Genomic DNA, 22,003 nt, shown 5'->3' with positions numbered 1-22,003 from the left:
TGCTATGTCATTATCTACGCTGCCATGAAGAGAAATTACCCTGGAGCTTGTTTTTATAACTCAGTCTTTGTGTGCGAGAGCTGTTATTTTCCCAGCTCCACCAAATCGAGGTCAAATGACTCTTCTGTTTTCTTGTTTCATGCTCGCTGGTTCTACTTTTTTGTCTCAAACAAATGCCTCCGTGACATCTCAGCTACCGTTAGAGTTTCACATAGGAACCTGTTAAAATTGTAGAAATTCTGATAGTCAACGCATGAAAACAAACTAGCTTCTCAGATTAGTCCTGTATATTTGCTTTGAAGTTAGCCAAAACATCAGAGCCTTGAAGAAGTGGGAGCTTAGGTGTGCTCTGGAGACACTCAACAACATGTCTGCTGTTTGTGTTATAAGGCACTGATTTCACTATGTTATTGTTCACAAGCTCAAGGATTTACGGTGTGACAGAGTCCCTGAAGCACCAATAACTGAAAGTATGAAAAGGAAAATGAGGAGCTATATCTCATCCACACAACTAAACATGCCTGCGCCGTTCTGTCTCTGCTGGATTTTGTTCCTTCTGCATATATCAGCATCGTCTGCTTCCAACATTTCAACCCAGATTCAGCTTTCAAATGCAACTGTTCTTCAAGGCGAGGAAGACACTGGCTGGGATTCACCATTTCTTCAGCTGAGAGAAAGTCTACTGTCCTACACGCAGCCACTCTGCCCATACACCCTGCTGACGAACGCTGAAGACTACCACTACATGCCCAAACCAAGACATCGCCGTCCTTCTCTCCTCCTGCGTCTTCTGGGATCCTCTTTTGACCCGATTTGGATGTCCATAGAGCAGCCGTCTGAAGCCTCTAGGGGTCCTGGTGATGGTCAACCTCTGGGTAATGTGTCACTGCTTGCAAAATTATCAATCACTGCCAGGAATAAGCATAGCCTGAGTGCTTCTCCAGAGACGAGAGAGGCTGCAGAAAACCATCGGCAGAAGTTGGCGAAGGAAGCAGCAGACCTGGACCTCGGTTCTCTGCCCTCACATGTCGCCAGCTCAGTCAGAAACTGGCTGGTGCGCTCAGCCACTTGTGGATTAAGCTACCAATGGGTGGATCTGGGTCCAGCTTTCTGGCCACGCTGGTTGAGGCAGACAGATTGTGAGAGAGCAGATGGAGTGCGAAGTTGCTCCTTTCCTGGTGGGATGGAGTGCGTGCGAGCTCAGATGGCTCGCATAAAGATTCTGGCTTGGCACTGCTTGGAAATCGGAGAGGGAGTCGGTGGGCCGAGAAGGATTAAAGCAGACAGGCCTGATGGCAGCACTGAGATCGGGATGGGTGAAGCCATGAACAGATGTATATGGAGGCAAGTGCCTTATCCTGTGGTCACTGCATGTACATGTTCATGTAAATCAGGGGTGTCAAACTCGATCACGGAGAAGGCCAACAGTAAAAACCGGGACTAGGTCGAGGGCAAAACAGGGTCAACATTTATTGAACAGGATAGACCTATTGGATAATATTCATATTAGGGCCTTGAATTTGACATGTCTGATGTAAATTAATGTTTTTTCTCACTAAGGCCTACAATTTTCAATTCTCATCTTCTTTCTATATGCATATGTATTTTATAATGTCATTGAGTTGTTATTGATGAAATCAAAATTGTGTTAACTGGTTTTCCAAATCATCACATCTTATAGCTTATTCCCTCAGTAAGACATTGAATGTACCTGACTGGCTTCAGGCTGAATTTAATAAAAAATATTCTCTCCTGATAAATTGTTAAATTGTTTTCAGCTAAATGTTAAGTGCATGTGCGGTGATAAAATAGTGTTAAGGCTACTCTTCATTCTGTAATGGTCTGGGGGTTATAAACTTCAACTTTTTGGTCACAAGTTTGCCTCTCCAAGTACATGTCTGGTGTCGGTAACATTAAACTGTTGTTTGGTACAGCTCCAATGGCTCTGATTTACATCATGTGGGAAATTCATGTATCGGTGGTTCCATCGTGTCTTCAGCAGACTTCTTAACTCTCTTCTATCACTTTTTCACAATTAGCATAGGGATACTTAGAGTGTGACATACTTGTTTTCTGTTGCATCAAACTAACTTTAAAATGTCAACCTAAAAATAATATATTTCCTATCCTAAAATAGAAAATCCAAGAGAAATTGGCATCCTGTTGGATCCTACAGAGAGGGTGTTTTTTCTTTTGTATTTAGGATAATACATACAAGCAACTAAAGATGTTTAACTGCTGAAAAGATGCTGGGTTTAATATTTTCAAGTCATAATCCTGTATGTCTTTCTCATGACATGAATAAAGCCACACATTGAAGTTAAGATGAATTTTCATTTTGTTATGCTTGCAATACATGTTTTCCTTTTTCTGCCCGTTCTGGCCCCACCCCTATTAGTGAGTCTAAGTATCTGTATGGGAGAAGTCTGAAATCACTATATCAAACATAGCCCTCACACATCTACCATTACATTACTTTGGACTTGTGTTGCTTCTCTTCTCTATTTGTATCAGTATTTTAATTTGACACAATATGACCAGACATACAATTACACTTTCCTTGTCCGAGGAGCAGTGAAGGCAGCAGTGTCGGTACATCCCACCTGCGCTGGACGTTGCAGTGTACACAGCAAAGATGGCAGCTTCATTGGAAGACGAATTTGAGGATGCGCCTGATGTGGAGCCGTTAGAGCCCACACTGAAGAATATCATCGAGCAGAAGTCTTTAAAATGGATATTTGTGGGTGGCAAGGGTGGTGTTGGTAAAACGACATGTAGGTAAGTTGAAGGGAAATGCTCATTCTGCGTCCTGTTGTTAACTCACGCTACGTCGTATGCTAACGTAGCTAACGTTAGCTAGCTAGCTTAGATTAGACGCAACCATAACTTGACGTGGGTCACTCTTAGTTAACGAATACGTGGTTTTTCCACAACAATGATCTAATGAGTGGCAGTTTACTACCACGCACAAGACGCACAAGCAATGACATATAATATCTGTAACATGCTAAGTCAGTGGGGTCAAGCGAGTTGTCAATTGTCGGGTAATGTAGGTTGAACGCTGTCAAGCACTGTCACCAGCTAACGTTAGCCAGCTGACATGTATTCATCGACACCGACAGCCTGCGTGTTCTCTTCCGCTTGGTGTTTATTCAACAGGCAACTGTGTTAGCTTGTAACTTAGCATTACCCGTAGGTAATGAAAACACTAGCTAGCTAGCGTTAGCTGTCAGGTCTGCATAATACCAGACACATTTCGCCTCATTTAAGTGTCGTTGAAGCCATTGAGTGATATTTAAAAGTAGTATACAATATCAAAGGCAGAATAAAGCAACATCTAAGAAGCTAGTTCTAGGTAATGCCCTCAAAGTAAAAAATCAGGATATTTTTGACCTGGTTGATAAACAGGCCAACATACCTTTACTTTAGGGCTATGACAATTAGTGCTTTCAGATATTTACTAACGTAAAGTCTAAAGAATAGATATTAAAGCCACAGTTAGATGTTCTATGTGCATTTAATGAACGCCTCTTAAGTTTAGAGAATGTATCGCTTAGTTTGCTCACTGTTTACTTAGGCAACTTTTAGGAAGATATACAATTGAACCCCTCTCTTCTGTGTCATTTTTCCAGCTGCAGTTTGGCTGTCCAGCTTGCTGCTGTCAGGGAGAGTGTCCTCATCATCTCCACCGATCCCGCTCATAACATCTCTGATGCTTTTGACCAGAAGTTTTCAAAGGTGCCCACTAAGGTCATGGGCTATGAAAACCTCTTTGCAATGGTAAGTAGCACTGCAATAAGAAAACCCGTGCACAGGAAGACCTTGCAGGCAGAGATTAGCGTATAAAGGTGGATGTCACAACCTGCCTTTTTAATGGAAGCAAATATCTTTTTCTGAGAATAGCTGAGCTTAGATTGTATTCACCGGTTCCAAGATGCAAAATATATTTTGGACTTTTCATAACAGAAACACCACAGGTGTAACTAATAACATTAATTAGTGTTTCTGTTCCATCTAAATGTCTCAGTAAGCCATGCCTGTGAGCCAACATGCACATTTATGGTCAGGTGATAGCAAATGTGAGAGAACTTTTAACATAATACGTTTCTATAATAATCAAATAGGATGCCAGGAATTTATATTTTAAAGCTAATGTTGAAACAGCAGAATTAAATACAAATATTTGTTGGTAAAAACCCTAATACATCATATTGGAGTGACAAATGGCACAGGTGTTAGTAATAACATGAATGAGGGCATGACATTAACAAGTGCTGGACATTGAGCCAGCATACACAATACTAGGACTCTGAAACTGAGGCAGCGTTGTTCATTTTTATTATTTACATCTGTACTTTTCCAACTGTGTCATGTCAAAATGTCTCATTTACTTATCGCATCATTTCAAAAGTCTCCCAAAATGAGTGACAAATGGATAGAAACCTAGCTACAATTGTTAACAAAGAGGTTTAATTTATCCTGTTTATGAAAAAGGAAAAGGAGTGAATAAGGAAAATATCTGTATGTAAGTGTCATCGGATAGTCCGGTCCACATCTCAAGCCCAAACCCATCATTGTGTATCAAACTGAATTGCTGGAGGCCCTGAAATCATTTGCTGTTACAGAGGCCGTCAGTTTATAATGTGCTCATTTATTTGTGTTTCTGTGTGTGTGCGCAGGAGATTGACCCGAGCCTGGGTGTGGCAGAGCTGCCCGATGAGTTCTTCGAGGAGGACAACATGCTCAGCATGGGTAAGAAGATGATGCAAGAGGCCATGAGCGCCTTCCCTGGTATTGACGAGGCAATGAGCTACGCGGAGGTCATGAGGTAAGAAGACCTGCTCACTACTTTTTTAATAGTATTGCTGACCCAAAGTTGCATTTACTTTTCTCAGTAATATGACTGAGTTAATAAAGAAATTGTAGCCAGTGTTCTAGTAACTCGGCACTAACTGTCTACCTGTACCCCAGGTTAGTGAAAGGAATGAACTTCTCAGTGGTGGTCTTTGACACTGCCCCTACCGGTCACACACTGCGGCTGCTCAACTTCCCCACCATTGTGGAGCGTGGTCTGGGCCGCCTCATGCAGATAAAGAACCAGATCAGCCCTTTCATCTCCCAGGTGAGGAGGGACAAGCAGATCCTGCCACTCAGTGATTTAGTCATTTTCAGATTTTTTTTAATGTAAGTTTAAAGGTCTGTAAAAGCAACTGTTGAACTTGAATTAAGGAACATTTAAATTGAACGGATAAAAAAAACCAGCAGATACAACACAACAGGAAAATAAAGTTTATGATTTGCATTCAAAGTAGTTTTAACACTTATGCATCACCATAGTATTCTTTGGGCATTTGAATTTTTTTATAATTTTGTTTGTGTTTATGAATATCGGGCATGCATTTTGGCAAGAGTGTGAGGTTCTTTTTTCAACCTCAGCTCCAATAATAATAATAATAATAATAATAATAATAATAATAATAATAATACGTCTGTAATAACTGTGTAGCCAAATACAGACACCCAGACCCTTAAGGACAAACATGTCCCTGTTGAAACCCATCAAAACCACATTTTTTAATCACACAGCCACCACAGCATAAACTCAAGCATCCAATACATCAGGCTTTCGATCTACAGTCTTGGCTTGAAAATTGTAGTTTTCTTTTTTCCACCAGATTGAGCCGTTTTCTCATGTTATCCCTACGGAGCAAATACACTGCTATGTTCCTGGTTTCCACTAGGGGCATTGCCCCTGTATTATGTGTTTGATGCAATGCATCAAAATCAATGTTGTTACTAATCGTTGACATCACGGACTATGGGAATAAACCTAGCATTTAGTCCACAGAAATAATTACATTTTTGTGTTTTTTTCCCTACTTGTTATGTAATCAACCTGGCTTTTAAAGGGTTCCAATTCAGAAAATGAATGAATATTTGGTAGTTCTGATCAGGACTGATGTTCGTTAAAAGATTTAATTTAGTGAAAGTGGAATAACGTAATAATATATCATTTTATGGGACTTCTTTGACCTGTAAACGTTTTGTCCTCCTAAGGACGGAGCAACGTTTTTTAAAGGGATGCGCTAGGGTTAATTTATTTGATACATTTTATATTAGCTATAATTCAATCCCTTATATAACTCTTCTGTTCCCTGTTTCTCTCTCACTGTTTTTTAGATGTGTAACATGCTGGGTCTGGGTGATATGAACGCAGACCAGCTGGCCTCTAAACTGGAGGAGACCCTGCCAGTCATCCGCTCAGTCAGTGAGCAGTTCAAAGATCCTGTAAGTCACTCCGGTTGCAGTTACAAGCCAAGCTCCATATAATACTTGATAAGATTTATTTTTTATTTCTTTGTAACGCCAAACATTTACCCATACCACATGGGATTACAAGACACCACTATTTTACATACATCGCAAACAGAAATATTTAGTTGATCCACGGGGGGGGGAAATTGGGTTTTGTTACAGTTGCTCCATTTTACGCTAAAATTAATAAATATATAAAAAGATAATGTATAAGTGCTTTGTGCAATACAGGCTTTTCAAATTGCTCTATAGGTTGATGAAAGGATGCATTTTATCATTCAGTACTGCTCATGTAGCATTTTGTGATTTAACAAAGGCGGAAATGTTCTCCTTGCTGTGGCTGTTGCTCTGTATCACTCTGGACACACAAACATCTCTACACTGTATGCAACTGTACAGCGTGACTGTTGCACGTGCATGTGTGTGCTGTGGTGATGCAGCCTCCCACTACTCTACAGTGGGAGGGGGAGATAGTATTTTGAAGAGAGGCGTATCGACAACACAGTTTAAAATTTCAGTACACTGTTTTTTTTAAACAACACTCCTACTGAACCCTATTATTGAAAAATGAAATGTTACAGCTTGTCTCCAATAATAGCTAGTCTGCTTTAATAGACTGCTTTAGGTGTTACGCAATCATCTTTTTCTTTTTACATAGATTTTTCATAGATATTCTGTCTGTAATAATATTTCTAATCATTTTATCATTTAGAACAACGCAGCACTGAAAAAGTTGTAACTCTCCTTTCTTCCTCACATCCACCAGGAACAGACCACCTTCATCTGTGTGTGTATCGCCGAGTTTCTCTCCCTTTATGAGACGGAGAGGCTGATCCAGGAGCTGGCCAAGTGCCGCATCGATACACACAACATCATCGTCAACCAACTTGTTTTCCCTGAATCAGAGAGGCCGTGCAAAATGTGTGAAGCCCGCCATAAAATTCAGTCCAAGTATTTAGACCAGGTACGAGTGAGCAGTTTGTTTTTGGGGTTGTGACAATGCGGCTGCATAGTTTGTGTCCAATGTCACTGTTGTCGTCCTCATTAACGGTCTGTCGTCTCCCTACAGATGGAGGACCTTTATGAAGATTTCCACATAATCAAGTTACCGCTGCTGCCCCATGAAGTTCGGGGTGCTGAGAAGGTCAACACATTCTCCCAGCAACTTCTGGAACCCTACAAACCCCCAAATAAGTGATCTCCCACCGTGCAGGACCTCCTCTCTCTCTCTCTCTCCCTCCGACAGACCCCACCTTTACAGTCTGAACTCACCTCCTCTGAGCTCCCCCCAACCAGCCTCAAACCCTGCAGTAATAGCCTCAAGTCGATCCAATCAGTCCGTTACCCAAAGCAGAGCACTGCTCCAGCAGGACACACGCGCCCTTGTTGAAGGGGAGCTGATGAAATCACAAACACACACGTATATAACCTGATATCTTGTTAGAGAGGTAAGACGGTACAGATTTGTGCTGCCTTAACTCTCAGTTCACCTTCTCTTTCCTCGCTTTCCTTCGTATCCTCTGTGTGGCAGTTGTACTATTCCTACTCGAAGCATTTAACTTTCTCTCTGCAAAAAAAAACGTCCCTTCCTTCTCCATCCTGTGCTATGTCTGGCCTCAGTTGTGAAAGCAAAGTGTTTCCAGTGACGGTGCTGTGTATTCCAGGATAAAACAGCTTTCAGACGGTCGATGTTTATGCCTTGTTTATTCTGTGTGGTTTTGTCTGTTCTCCAGTTTGACTTGTGACTCAAATTTCATTACTCTCTCACACATCTGGACTTTACATCAGAACGTCTAAAGATTCAGGGCAATGAAAAAATACTATTACCGTAAAAAAGAAAAGAAATAATATGGCCTTGTGGGTCTAAGTAAAGCTTTGTTGACGAGACCATATTTGTTATTGTAAGAAGAAGAAAAACCAGAGCAGTCTGTAGAGCCTCTTTTACCACGTGTTAAATCATTAGACCTCACATTACCATGCAACCCCGGTGAAAATGCAGTAACCTTATGTCAATGAGATTTCGAATCGAGTCAAGTTTGGAGATTTATATATCCATATATGGCTAAGTCATTGTTTGAACTGCACAGTCTTAATGGCCTCTGTTACATATTTGAGGCAGCTGTGGTTGCTTCAGGTCGGAGACGACACCAGGTTTTATGAGATTCAAAGGCAAAATGTGTGTGTGTGAGACTCTTGATGTTTGAAAGCTGAAAGAGTCCCAGTGGAAGTCCCAGTACCAGGTTCCCATACAGTGCTGATCAAACACTTTGTGTCCACCCTGTTTACCGAGAACTATATGGGAACACTATTACATTAGTAGCCTTATTAGTGCATTGTTAATACAAATATATTGAATGTTGCTTGATCAATTGTGGAACAAATGAATGGCGAGTAGTTTTAAGTGGAATCCAAGCGTGTTTGCCCTGTGATTGAATACTGGACTCTGATTGGCTCGCCTGATACTTCCAACAGGTTAATACATCCTTAAGGAAATTGGCCACTTTCTGTCACTGAATGCTTTTGAGTCAATAATCTGTTTTCTAAAGGTTTTCTTTAAATTATGTTGCGAGTGTTAATTAAAACTAACTTGCCTCAGACGAGAGCCCTTTGTCGTCCTTTTGATCTGCGCTCTGCTTATTTCACGCGCCTGTTAATTGAAGTAGACTGAAGCACATTTTCATAAGAGCGCACAGACGTAAAGCGAGCAGACTGCAGATCGTCTCTGACAGAGCATGAAGCTTCAGTTAACCTTCAACACCAAAGTTCAGGAGAGACTGACTTATTTAATGAACATTACAAAATATCCCTTAACAATATTAATAATACATACATTTTAATGGCGCCTTTCGTGGCACTCAAGGTCATATAAAATCAAGCAATAAAACACACAATAAACAACCAGCAGAATCAATAATAACACACAACAGGCGAAAGAGCGCCAGTAATACACTTCACCTCCTGAGCGCCACAGACACATCAAGTCATTTAGTCTGTTGTTGAGTCGTAATAAATGATTTCCTTTTGAAAAATATGTCCTAGTGGGAAATTGCATTGGTAACAAGTGGGATTATTAAACCCCACTGGGATCTTTTTTCTTGTGAAACAAAGTTTGATGGGATGAACGCAGCAGGAGCTTCTTTTTTGTTTTTGTTTTAGTTTTTTACACCACTGGTATAATGCAGGATATATATAAATATATATACACATATACTTTTTTGTTATTCAACGATAATTATAAACCTGTAAGCGTTAACATTGGTTGTTGTTTTCATATCACTTAACACGACAGTTTGCCGGTCCACTTGCTGCTGTTTCATAATGCCCGACTGTACTGTACGTTCCGTTGCGCTCCTTGTGCCCCGGCGCTGCGGCCTGTCGCTTGTGGTCCATCACCGAGCCGCGCTCTCCCGGTCGGGGGCCGCACTAACGAGCTCCTCCTCCTCGTTTTGGGGATTTACCCCGGGGCGCACTGACCACTGGACGCACTGAGGAGGCTCCGAGGATTACTGCCATGCAGCCGACCGAGCCTCGAGTTAACCGAGCTGACGCCAGGGGATATCAGGGTTATGAGCTCTTTGGAGAAAAAAAACTCCACTGGCGATCACGGAGAAGACTATACTGTTAAGTGAAAATGTGAATTCACTTCTCCAGTGGAGCCAATTACGCACAGAGATGCGCTAAACGATTGGGCACATTCATCAAGAATAGAACACTTCAAAAAGGTAAGGAGATATTCTTTAATACATTAGAAATAAGTGTGTATCAATCCATGGAAATATACTTTATGTGTGAAAAGAATGAGCAGAGAGAGCTTTTTAGATTCTTTGGTGAACGATTTTATAAGTTTGATCTGTTGGCCTCTGACTCAACGGAACTTGTTACATGAGCACGCGTGTTCCCACAGCAGGTGTAATAATCAGAGATGGTTGTTTCTTCCGTACAGCCTTTTCTATTGAGGACCTTTAGCCTGGCTGTCATCAATGACTGTCACCTACACAGCCAGAGTAGCAAATGCCCGTTTCTGTGGCTTCTCCAAGCTGCTTTTGGCCTGGAAAGGCAGCATCTACAAGGTGCTGTATAAAGAGTTCCTGGCTTTCTTTGCCATGTACACCGCCATCAGCATCACTTACAGGTAAGACATAGAGGACAGCTTTAGGAAACACATTCATCACTGCTTTGCTTTACAAATGACTGTGTATCACTCTTACTCTTTTAGATTTGTCCTGCATGATGATCAGAAGAGGTATTTTGAAAAGCTGGCAATTTATTGCAACCACTATGCCAGTCTCATCCCCATGTCCTTTGTACTGGGTAAGCACTAATCATGTTCTTGTCAACTCTGGGATAACAGAAGAGGGGACAGGATTTGAGCTACAGTATGTCCCAGATCTTTGATTTTAGGATTCCAGATAGGTATAATTTGCTTAATTACACAGAAGCAAGCAGCCAGAAATGACAACATGACAACGTCTTATAGGTTTTCATGTCAAGGATCTTCAGTTCTAGACCTCAGGACCTTTGTTTGATAGGGCTAGAGCTTAGTGGCAGATATGTCGGTCCATTGTTGCATTAGAGACTTAAATACATCCACTGTAGGTTTAATAATTAGAATATTGATTATCTGACTTTGAGAAATGTTGGATCTAACTAATTGTGAAACGGTTTAATGGCAAAACTAAAAATGTTAACCATTCTTACAGACTCCACAGCGCATTATCTGCACCGTGTACTCAAAGTTTATCTAGTTGTTCGGTTTCATATCCTTCATGCATGTGAATCGGCTCAAATATTTGCTAAAGCTTACATTCTGTAAACAGCTGCAACGATTAGTCGACTCATCGTTTAGTCGATCGCCGTAAAAATAGCAACGACTATTTTAAAAAAAAGCGATTAATTGTTGAAGTAATTGTTATGTAAAAATGGCAGAAAATGCTGTTTCCAGCCTCTCAAATATTTTCTCTGTTTTATATCATTTTAAAGTGAATATCTTCGGGGTTTGGACAAACAAAACAAGACATTTAAGGACATCACCTTAGTCTTTGAGAAACTGACATTTTTCACAATTTTCTGACATTTTAATAGATCAAACAATTAATCAGAAAATTAATTGGCTGATTAATCGATAAAAAGAAGAAGTTTAAATACAGCTCTGGTATACAGTATGTAATACATAAGACAAGATTATCAGACAGTATTAGTTCTCTAGTGTATCCGTTGGGCTCCATAGCAGAAATGATGTAACAGTAGAACCAACACTTGTATATATTGCTTGGAGCCCCTGAGGCCACCAGGGAACCCAGAGGACTTGATAGAAACCTTTAGCCCATCGTCCCAGATCTAATCTGTGCCTCCAGAGTAATCCCCTGTGTCTCCTCTCCACTGCTGTTTGCAGGTTTCTATGTGACCCTGGTGGTGAACCGCTGGTGGAGTCAGTACACCAGCATCCCGCTCCCTGACAGGCTCATGTGCGTCCTGTCGGGGGGCCTGCAGGGCAGCGATGAGCGAGGCCGCCTGCTGAGACGGACCATGATGCGTTATGCCAGTCTGTCGGCCCTGCTCATCCTCCGCTCCGTCAGCACGGCCGTGTTCAAACGTTTCCCCACCATGGACCATGTGGTGGAGGCTGGTGAGTAGGTACAGGGACAGGGGTGGTGATGATGGTGCTGGGGTCCATCTTATACAATGAGTCAAAGAAGTTTTAAATGGACTACATGCCACTATGTTGGCCAGTGCACTTCCCTCTCAGCAATTATTATTATGAGTTGAGTTTTACATGTGGGATTAATTTTTCTCACACCGTAGGAGTGTAGCAGTGTGTGTCATCAGAGTGTGTTGTTTCCTCTCCTGTACATTCTCTACACCAGTGGGCAGGAGAAATCACAAGGACAGGCACTTCTTGAAATTCACTGGTGATAAAAAAAAAAGAAGCTTATCTTCGTCAGTTACGCTGATGTAGCAATCCGCTCCTCACTGTTTTCTAAATAAACTATGTTGTAACTTTGGCTGGCATTAAAGTTTGATTCACCACCGTGACTTTAAGAGTTGAACAGAAGACGTCAACAGTAATAGTATATTTGAACTGATAGAGCGATAGTGTCTTTTCTATATAAAGAATTATTTGGAAATCAGACTTCAAGAAAATTCCAGGCAACCACAAGCTTAATCATACAGACTATTGATCCCTCATTCCTCCCTGTGAGCCGCATTATACATCAGGAATAAATGTATCTGAGGTGTGATGTTTTTGGTCTGCTGTTTGTTCAGGATTCATGTCAAGAGAGGAACGAAAGAAGTTTGAGGGTCTCCACTCTCCTTATAACAAATTCTGGATCCCCTGCGTTTGGTTCACCAACCTGGCGGCTGTGGCCCGCTGCGAGGGCAGGATCAAAGACGATCACACACTCACACTACTGCTGGAGGTGCAGCATTACACACACACACACACACACACACACACACTCTGTTACACAGGCCCACTGATGTTGAGATGTATATTCACACAGTCATAAAGACAGAAGAGTTAGGATACATGCTGTAAAGTGACCTCATTAAGTCTGTATTTGTGTGTGAACAGGAGCTGAATGCGTTCAGAGGGAAGTGCAGCATGCTGTTTCATTACGACATGATCAGCGTTCCCCTAGTCTACACTCAGGTAAGTGCTCTGATGCTTGGGATGCTGCATGATTTCTACACTGCTTTACTCTGCCGTTTATTTTAATACTCACATCTGGGTCACATGTCACATCACAGGTGCAATGTGTAATGCCTGGCCACATGCTCCAAATATATAGAGGGCAGCATTTCACATCTACTACATGGTCCATACAATCTAACGTACACCAGTTATACAAAAAAAAGATCAAACTACTGGAAGCAGCAGAGCTACAATACTACTAGAAAACTAAAGTTCAGGCCATATCTTACACATTGCACCTTTAACTTAACTGAAATAGTTTTTCATATTTTATGTTGTTCTTCCTGAGTTTCTTCAGTGTTGCTGTATTTTAACAATATGTTTTACAGTTGAAATGACGACTAAACATGTAGGCGGTGGAGATACTGGCTGATATGCATATTGGCTCCACCCACTGATAATATGAAATGATTTAATAATAATATGGTCAGAGCTGCTGGTTTGAATATCAACTCACATGATAACTTTTAATGACTTTAATTCTTCTGTGTTGTTGAACAATAGTTCAGGTTTATGGCTACAGGTTAGAATTCTTTGACTCAAACAGTTTGCTGTGTGCTTCGGGTATAAACACTACAGTTCCCATGAGCCCTAGTGGCAATTTCTCCGGAGAAGCTACTAGTCAAAAGTACAGCTCAAGTACATCAGTTATAAAGTTGATTGATTGAAGCAAATAAATAAATAAATAATAAGATTAATGTCACACTGTCATGGCTGACTGGGACGCTTGAACAGAGCAGAGCCCTCGTTAGTGTTATTAGTAACACCTGTGATTAGTCTACTATGACGAGTCCTGTGAGGGTCTGTACCGCAGTGCTCCTCTGGACAAAGTTTTTATCAACATGGCGTACTATTGATTTTTATTAAAAAATCACTTATTTTCTTTTTAACACAGCTGCTTTACTAACTCACATCGTCTATATGAAGAATAAATAGGGCTATATCTGGCTCCCTGATATAAATCTGTCAACTTCAGTACTCCTGTCTAACTGTCAACTCTATTAATAAGATGACTCTATAGGACTATAGGAACACCTGAATAAAATACAGCTTTTATTAAGGTTATTAGTTATTAATATACAGATTGAAAAAGCTTGAGCACAATAAAGGAACGTTTTTTATTTTTTATTATACGGATGAAAACATGAATATAAAATAATACCATGTGACCTCCACCTTTCCCACAGGTGGTGACTTTGGCGGTGTACAGTTTTTTCCTGGTGTGTTTGATTGGTCGCCAGTTCCTGGACCCCAATCAAGGCTATCCAGGTCATGACCTCGACCTCTACGTGCCCATCTTCACCCTGCTGCAGTTCTTCTTTTATGCCGGGTGGCTCAAGGTCAGGGAGGGTCACATTTAATATATTTTAATACCTGAGCCCAATGCAAAGATCACATTAATGATTTATGTAGTCAGCGTGTTACATGTCCTGTTATAGGTTGCAGAACAGCTCATCAACCCGTTTGGAGAAGATGATGATGACTTTGAGACCAACTGGCTGATAGACAGAAATTTCCAGGTTGGTTGGATGTTACTGCTGTCTCCTTTTCTTTTCTTTTTTTAATTTGTTACTCCAAAGTATTCTGTTATAACATACCCTCTCAATGTCTTTGCCTTGGTTCCCCATTTTAGCTTTACCATCTGTCTTTAGGTAAAAGTTATTATGTAACATTGCCGCATTAAAATGTCTAAAACAACTAGACCTATGCTATGGATTTTGCTGACTAGTTCAATTACTTGTTCACCTTATCCTAAATATTTCCAACAATTTTCAAACCTAGAAGAATCCGTAATTTGCCCGTAGGCCTACCCCCTTTTGCTCACGCATCAGCGTTGTGGTTGTTTGCCATCATAAATGGACTTTTTATACTTTACTCATTATATTCTGTTTTGGGGATGAGACCTCTTGGGGATAATTTATCTCCCAATAAAAACCTCCTGAATGATGAATAATGAAGGAATCCTACGCAGGAGAAGCAGACAGCAATGACAACTCCCATGACTTCACCGCGCCGCCATACATTTTGCTATTGTTTTGATTGAGAGAACCCTAGTGTTAGAAAATGACACATTGTGCTCAATATAACTGTTCAATGTAACCGTACTGAGGATAAGTCCTTTGCTCATTACTTTTAATGCTTTATCTGTGAGTGTCCGTCTGTGCTTCGCTCTGCAGGTGTCTATGATGGCAGTGGATGAAATGTATGGGGATCTGCCGATGATGGAGAGAGATCGCTACTGGGATGACTCCAACCCCAGACCCCCTTACACCGCCGCCACTCTCTTTGTCCTCCGCAAACCTTCCTTCCAGGGGTCCACTTTCGACATGGCGTGAGTCTCTGGGTTTTATCTCCTCATTCTAAGTGTGCTCGACTTGTGGCTGATACTTTCAGTTTGAATCCCCCCCACTGGGTGGGAAGATTTGGGTGATGAAAGTGAAAGTATTCTGCCTCAACTCAAGAAGTAGTGTGAAGTCATGAAGAGGGCTGGGAAAGAATAAAAATTACCAAACATAACACCAAACACAATAACTGTAAAATATAGTATTTTCAGGAAATTGTAAATTACCTCAATGTCTCTTGACAGGATCCCTAAAGAGGAGATGCACTTTCAGCCTCTGGAGGACATTGCCGAGAACCAGGAGGAGTCAGGCACTTATCACCCCAACATGGCTCTCTTCAACCGCCTACTCAACGTTGCTCCTTCCCCCAGTGGCTTCATGGAAGGGGCTTTTCGCCGCACCTCAGCACAACTCCAGAGGCTACGCCACTCCCCCAGTATTGACCAATGCACCAGCGATGATGATGACGACGATGAAAGTGGTAAAATAGGAAAAGGCGGGTCGCTGCCGTCAGGCCTGGGGCAGGAAACCCAGAGCACCTTGTGCAGTTTCAGGGAGGAGAAGAGCACGAGAACGCCTCTGCTGGAGATTCAGTTTGAGGCGGAGCAGGAGAGGCGAGGGCACCCTGCCATCAATGAGAAGAAGGAGTTGAGTGGAGTGGAGGGGAAGAGTGATGAAGAGTGGGAGATGAGGGAGGAAAGAGGGGAAGTAGAGAGTTCAAGGGGGGAAATCCAAGCTCCTGCGTGTTTGCCTCCTCCTCCCCCCTGGTCCTCAAAGGAGACGTCCACTCGATCAGTCTCCGCCCTTCCCTTCACTTCCCCTCACCGCTCTGCCTTCCTGTTTCAACCTGCTGCCGACTCCAGTCTGGAGCACTGCAGCTCCCAGCCGGCCATCAACCAGAACAGAGCTGTGCCAGCCATTCCCAAACCTCCCTTAGGAGTGAACAAAAAGTCCTTCCTCACTGTGCCGTCTTACAACGAACCGCAGCGTTTTCGCAGTGTGAGCATGGGATCAGAGCTCACTGGGTCTTAAGGTAGACAATGAGTTGTGATGTTCCCGTGAACGTTTGGCTGTTTGAAACCATAAAGCTTGATTCAATGCACGTTTTCATGAGTGAAATTAGTCATAGATATCAAATTGTGCTTCCACTTTTACTTTGAATCTGCAGCACTTTTGGAGCAGAGAGGTATCAGCTTTTGGAAATAAAAAAATGAAAAATAGTTAAAGATACACGCACAAATTCTGTTATATCAAAGCAATAGCTTCTCATATTTCCAATATATCTCCCACCTCACTGATGAAGTCGGAAAGTCAACTGTGAACTGTACTACATTTCTGGGACCTGGGAGGAAAGTTTGGTATTTAAAGACGCTTTTGGGTGTTTCTTTTTGTTTTGTTCTGTGTTTGTTAAATACAGAAGATGATACAACACAATGAGACAGCTTTGGAGTTGTGCTAAGCTAGGCTAAACAGCTCACAGCTACATGTGTACAAAGGATATGAAAATGAGACCAATGCTTCTCAAAATCAAATCACACAAAGAGAAAGAAATCTGGTTATCTGCACATTATATTGTAGAATATCAATGTATTGCCTGTTCCTACTGAAGTCTGTACTAGTGTTTAGCATTAACCAAAGTGTGGACTGAAACATTGCTGCTGAAATGGAGACAACATGGGTTAAAGTTTTCTTTGTTCACTTTATTTTCTTTGATTATTAAAATATAACTGTAAATAGATATTATAGCTACATTCTACTGCATTATCTGTTGTGTTTTCAAACTTAATTTAAACAAATACTGAATTAAATGAATGAGATAACAAACGTTTTACATTATTGACAAAATGAAAAGTCATTATTAGTGTTTGGCATCATTTCTAAAGGAACTTGTATCTTACATGCAGCAATAAATGTATCTGTATTATACAACGACGGATGGAGCATACATTCTGGTGGTTATTAACAAGCACACATATAGGAATAACAGATCAAAACAATAATTTATAACACTTACTATTTAGTTTTTACATCAAGTCCCAAATATCACTACAGTTCCAACATTGACCAGCAGAGGGTGATAGCAGCAAACCAAACAGAGCACAGGCAGTGACTCAATAAAGAAAATGACAGAAAATTCACACTCCTTTCACAATCTTGCTCTCCATCATGCCCATGTGTGGGTTGCACGCTTCAATTTCTCCCTGCGGACGGAGGCTCCTACCTGGGCTGCAGCGTGGGGGAGAGCCACCTTCTGGCCTGGGTGGACTGCCTCTGCTTGGCCAGGAACGACTGAGCCGGGCCTGGAGCTCTGGAGTCCTTACACAGACTGTGCTGCCGCAGAGCTGCCGACTGCAAGAGGCAAAACAACTGTATGCTGCTGGTGGAAACACTATAGTACTAAGATGTTAACCGGACTGACACCTGCTATCCCTAATAATGAGTGCTATTGCTACTATTGCTACTATGATTACTATATCAGCATACAGTAACATTTGGTTGTGTCTAACACTTGTTTTAGAGCAATATCAGCACAAGTTATATAATAGTAATTATAATAATAGCACAAGTGGCTTGCTTGTGGGAAGCCAGTGAGGGATAACACGATACTTTGAGTATCAGAGAAAGCACTTGGCTGTCACTGTTCTCTCCATGGCCAAAAGTGGACTTTGTAGGGACAAAGACTGCAGTACAGGGGAATTGGCTAGAACATACCAAATGTGAAAGAAGAATAAGGTGTGCAAAATGTCAACTAAAACCATTTGATTTGATTTGATTCAGTTTAAACTGTGTGACCGTCGTTATTTAGCACGTGCACGTCATTGAACGATACAACACAGGATATTATTATACCCCAACAAATCCTTTTTGTTTTTACTTTCATGTAGTTCTGATTGAAATTGGTCGGATTGTCGTTCCTTGTGCACTCACCATGCTTTGCCAGGCGGTCAGGATCAGTTTCTCCTCTTGTTCCTCTCTGGACTTTAAACCATCACCCTGAGTGTCCTGTAGCAGTCACATTTGATTTAAAGTCATTTTTTCCAAATCAGTCAAACACAATGGAATAAAATGCCTAACACAACAAAAAAGTAGTTCAAAGAAGTCTGGACGGACACACACTCACCTCTGGGGCAGCTGTTGTCATGGTATCAAACTGTCTGGCCTCCTTGCTGCTGGACATTTTTCGAGATATATCACAACACCAACCCAAATACAAGCAAAGAAATGTTTGCGTGACTGACTTGCACACTAACAGCCCCCTGTACTTCCCCGTCTGCCTCCACTCAGTGCTGCTCTTGGCTGTATTTTGCAGCGGAGGCCCTGGTTTTGTTGTGTGGCAGACAGAACAATGTGTAGAGGAGCTGCAGGCTTAAATGCTCTGGCTTCTCTCCACAGTCAAAGATGCCATCCTGCTGACACGGGCACATTCGCTTTCGTCATTCACGGGACTGGGGATTAGTAGGTAATCACCATAACACAATGCAATTAGATTGACAATAGATATGACGTATGTTGAAATTGAATACAATAAGTTGGGTATTTCAGATTTGCATTAGCATATAAATCATGAACTGGTAAACAAATAGAATATGAAGGAATTCTGTTTATTCTTCTGTAAAATGTGTTACATCTCGCCTTGCTGTTTCCACAAACATCCATAAGTTAGTGTGTCTGTTTAAATGCGTCATTACTTGTTTCAGTGACCCAGAAATGCTGTAGTTCCCCTAATTATCACTTGACCAGCATCAACGGCCACCAGTATCAGACAAGATCAAGCAGAGAAAAGGTCTGGCCACTGGTAGCTAATGTGTCTCTATTTCCTGCCCCCCAAAGTCAGTTTTTACTAAGGTCAACCCGTTCCTGTCTTTGTGCTTCCTTCAGGGGAAATATGATGTATGTTTTTGTCATTAAGTGTGAAAACACAAGTGTGGGGGAGGATTTCAAAGAACTGTGTTTGTGTGCTCGTTTCTCTGGAACCAGGAGCAGGCAGGCTTACTGAAACTGTCTAAATCAAGTCAGAAATCTACTGTGCAGCTCATTACTAACGATCTGGCCACATTAACCACATGTGAACGTATGTTTGCACATTTTGCTTATCAAACAGCTTTTATGCTTCAGCCGCTGTGTGTACTATCAGTTTGTGGGATTCTGTGAAAAAGAAATGCGCTCCTGACACGGAATGAAAGTTAAAGAAACTGACCACAGAAACAAAGAATGTGGGAAGAAAAGAAACGTTCACAGACCAGTTTCTTGGAATCTGCCTCATATGCGAATGTTTACTCTGTTATGAAAGAGACGCATATCACAAGGCCACAAGAGACACACAAAGCACTGCAGATTCCTGTTAGCTTGCATTGCCTGAACATCTGTTGTGAAAGCTTCCTCCTACTGCTTCTGAGCGGCAGTATCGCACACTCAGTTTCCTAAAGATTTCTGCTTCATCACAATCAATTTCCGCTCATCACATAAGCAAAGTTCTTTGAAGTTAGTTTTTGAGAAAAGGCAGCTCATACCTATAAATACCCTAGGATTTATTACTTTACAATGTGGATCAAGAAAATACCCGGCAATATGGCAACCTCGCTTTAACAAAGTCCAGCAGGGAAAGAAACACTAGCAGTCAGATGTATTTCTTTGTACATTGCACAGTACAACTGTGTACTGCATGGGTCTTCAACAGGGGGCCTGTAGATGTCACTTTAGGCTGCCCTTTACCTTATTCTAAGCCCAGTTTAACATACAACTCTTCAGCTAAGGGATCCTTGGCCTGAAAAAAGGTGAAGACACGGTCTATTGTAAGTACAGTAGGTCAAAGTTGGACTTTAAACTGTGGTAGATAACAACAGTTTGGTAACATTTTACCGCTCGTCTTTATTTTCTCTCCAAGCTTCGAGACTAACTTGAGGGGTTTATTTCAAACACGTATGATAGCAGATAGCAATCGATTACTTTTAGGTGATGTCACCAAAATCTCAGCAATTAACTTAATGAGTACGTTGTTCCCATCACCAATGGGAAGGAAACTATGAAAATACGACACAGTTGTATGAAACCGGAATTCCCCTTCAAATAGTGACATTTTATCATTGTGACGTCAAACCATTACTGATGGATGATAGCGAATACAGAGCAGTGCTACATTCAAACACAGACGTCTTAGAAATATAGTTCTCAATGTGAATCCTTCTAGTAAATATAGTAGAAAAGAGCCATACATGTTTTCTCTCATGTGTGTAATGAAGGGCTTGTTCGTGAAAGAGGGTTGTATTGGAAAACAAATGTGTACCAAACAATATGTACTGTGTAGTCCTTAAAATTGAAAACATAAAATGTACATTTCTGTTAAATACAATAACGAAACTTGGCTTTAAAGAAAGTAATGTGTCCTGAAGAAAACAGCTACCCATGAAAAAGATAAACTCACACACACTTACACCAGTAGCTAAAACAAATCTTTAATATGACCACAACAATATTTATTTTGACTTGTTTGTTGAGTGAAGTACATACTCACTCACGCTGTTAACAACATAAATATAAGGCAATAACGGGATCCAACATGCTCTTTCAACTGAGTAAACACACACTTGTGACTCCACTCAGTGTTTATTACAAATTCTAAGCCTGTACTTTCACATTTGTTTTTGTCTGGTGTGTCTGAATGTGTGTGTTTCGGGCACTCCCTGTCTTACACACCCTGCTTCAGGAAGAAGGATTCTCTGTGCATAAGGACCTGTCTGTCTGGTTCTCCATGTGCCCGTGTGTGTGTGTGTGTGTGTGTGTGTTTATCTGTCTGTATCAGCCCAGTATGTTACAGGCTGGTTTTCTCTCTCTGTCAGACACACACACACACACACACACACACACACACACACACACACACACACACACACACACACACACACACACACACACACACACAGTATCTTTCGGGCTGTCTGCTGTACTCACTTTGTTTAAACATGACCCCTTTATCTGTATTGTCTTAGCCAGAATGAATCAACTGTTTGTTAATGGACCGTCTGACAGTGTAACGTTATCAAGATAGATGGCAGTAAAGAAAGACATGTTTGTGAGGTCTGGTTTAGTGTGTGTGTGTGTGTGTGTGTGTGTGTGTGTGTGTGTGTGTGTGTGTGTGTGTGTGTGTGTGTGTGTGTCTACCATGATCATTGTGTGTTTGAATCACCCAGAAGTATTTTTTCCTGTTTATCTACAGAATGTTCGTCACTTTAGCTTATTGTTAGATGAGAATACCACGCTCACGTTTGTATGAGAGAGCAGGTGGTTAGCTTAGCTTAGCATAAAGGCTGATTGCCAGATGACCTATCCTAACCGTAACCATTCGAGGTCAATGCCTGCCTCTCTAGACAACCAATGTGGTTTAGGTCTAACCATCTCCTGGCCAGAGGTTAGTGTTGACGTCCTGTCAAAGACGTCTATGTATTGTACTGCAGTAATGTCTACTGACATTAGCATGCTAACTGACTAGGCCCGGCACGACCCGTCTTGTAATACCACTCGTATCTGGAGAGGTGATAGTGAGTCACTGTAGCGCCAGTCTTCCCTCAGTCGACAATGAGAGGACGAATAAGTAGAGCTGCCCCGGGGGCTTGTCAATAATACATCCATGATCCCTATACGTTTTAAAAGTTAG

The 22,003-nt window shown here is 41.5% G+C and overlaps 4 protein-coding genes across 5 annotated transcripts; 3 read left to right on the top strand and 1 right to left on the bottom strand.

The window, feature by feature from the left end:
- Positions 1-336: 336 nt before the first annotated feature.
- Positions 337-2,247, top strand: LOC115012764 (noggin-like). The gene has a single exon (XM_029438555.1). It carries the CDS (start codon positions 473-475, stop codon positions 1,442-1,444), a length of 972 nt encoding a protein of 323 aa, XP_029294415.1. The 5' UTR covers positions 337-472; the 3' UTR covers positions 1,445-2,247.
- A 249-nt stretch (positions 2,248-2,496) lies between these two features.
- On the top strand, positions 2,497-8,912 carry get3 (guided entry of tail-anchored proteins factor 3, ATPase). The gene is made up of 7 exons (XM_029442118.1): positions 2,497-2,778; positions 3,633-3,780; positions 4,680-4,828; positions 4,972-5,122; positions 6,181-6,288; positions 7,082-7,279; positions 7,385-8,912. Exons 1-7 carry the CDS (start codon positions 2,636-2,638, stop codon positions 7,511-7,513), a joined length of 1,026 nt encoding a protein of 341 aa, XP_029297978.1. The 5' UTR covers positions 2,497-2,635; the 3' UTR covers positions 7,514-8,912.
- Positions 8,913-9,894: 982 nt separating this feature from the next.
- LOC115010011 (bestrophin-2-like) lies at positions 9,895-17,254 on the top strand. Of its 2 annotated transcripts, XM_029434382.1 has the most exons (10): positions 9,895-10,037; positions 10,259-10,447; positions 10,532-10,626; positions 11,708-11,941; positions 12,580-12,734; positions 12,890-12,967; positions 14,197-14,349; positions 14,449-14,529; positions 15,187-15,341; positions 15,597-16,383. In XM_029434382.1, exons 2-10 carry the CDS (start codon positions 10,296-10,298, stop codon positions 16,381-16,383), a joined length of 1,890 nt encoding a protein of 629 aa, XP_029290242.1. In that variant the 5' UTR covers positions 9,895-10,037; positions 10,259-10,295. The 2 variants fall into 2 exon arrangements, with proteins under 2 accessions (XP_029290242.1, XP_029290251.1); XM_029434391.1 differs by lacking the exon at positions 9,895-10,037 and having other exon boundaries at positions 10,280-10,447; positions 15,597-17,254.
- On the bottom strand, positions 17,134-18,677 carry LOC115010025 (protein Hook homolog 2-like). Its single transcript, XM_029434401.1, has 3 exons — positions 18,473-18,677; positions 18,280-18,354; positions 17,134-17,700 (listed from the first exon to the last, which is right to left on the bottom strand). The coding sequence occupies exons 1-3, from the start codon at positions 18,527-18,529 to the stop codon at positions 17,569-17,571; spliced, it is 264 nt and encodes an 87-aa protein (XP_029290261.1). The 5' UTR covers positions 18,530-18,677; the 3' UTR covers positions 17,134-17,568.
- Positions 18,678-22,003: the final 3,326 nt, after the last annotated feature.

This window comes from Cottoperca gobio, chromosome 1, assembly GCF_900634415.1.
Source record: "Cottoperca gobio chromosome 1, fCotGob3.1, whole genome shotgun sequence".
In the NCBI taxonomy this organism is placed as follows: domain Eukaryota; kingdom Metazoa; phylum Chordata; class Actinopteri; order Perciformes; family Bovichtidae; genus Cottoperca; species Cottoperca gobio.
Note: the sequence above shows the minus strand (reverse complement) of the source record. Positions and strands in the feature narration are given on the sequence as shown.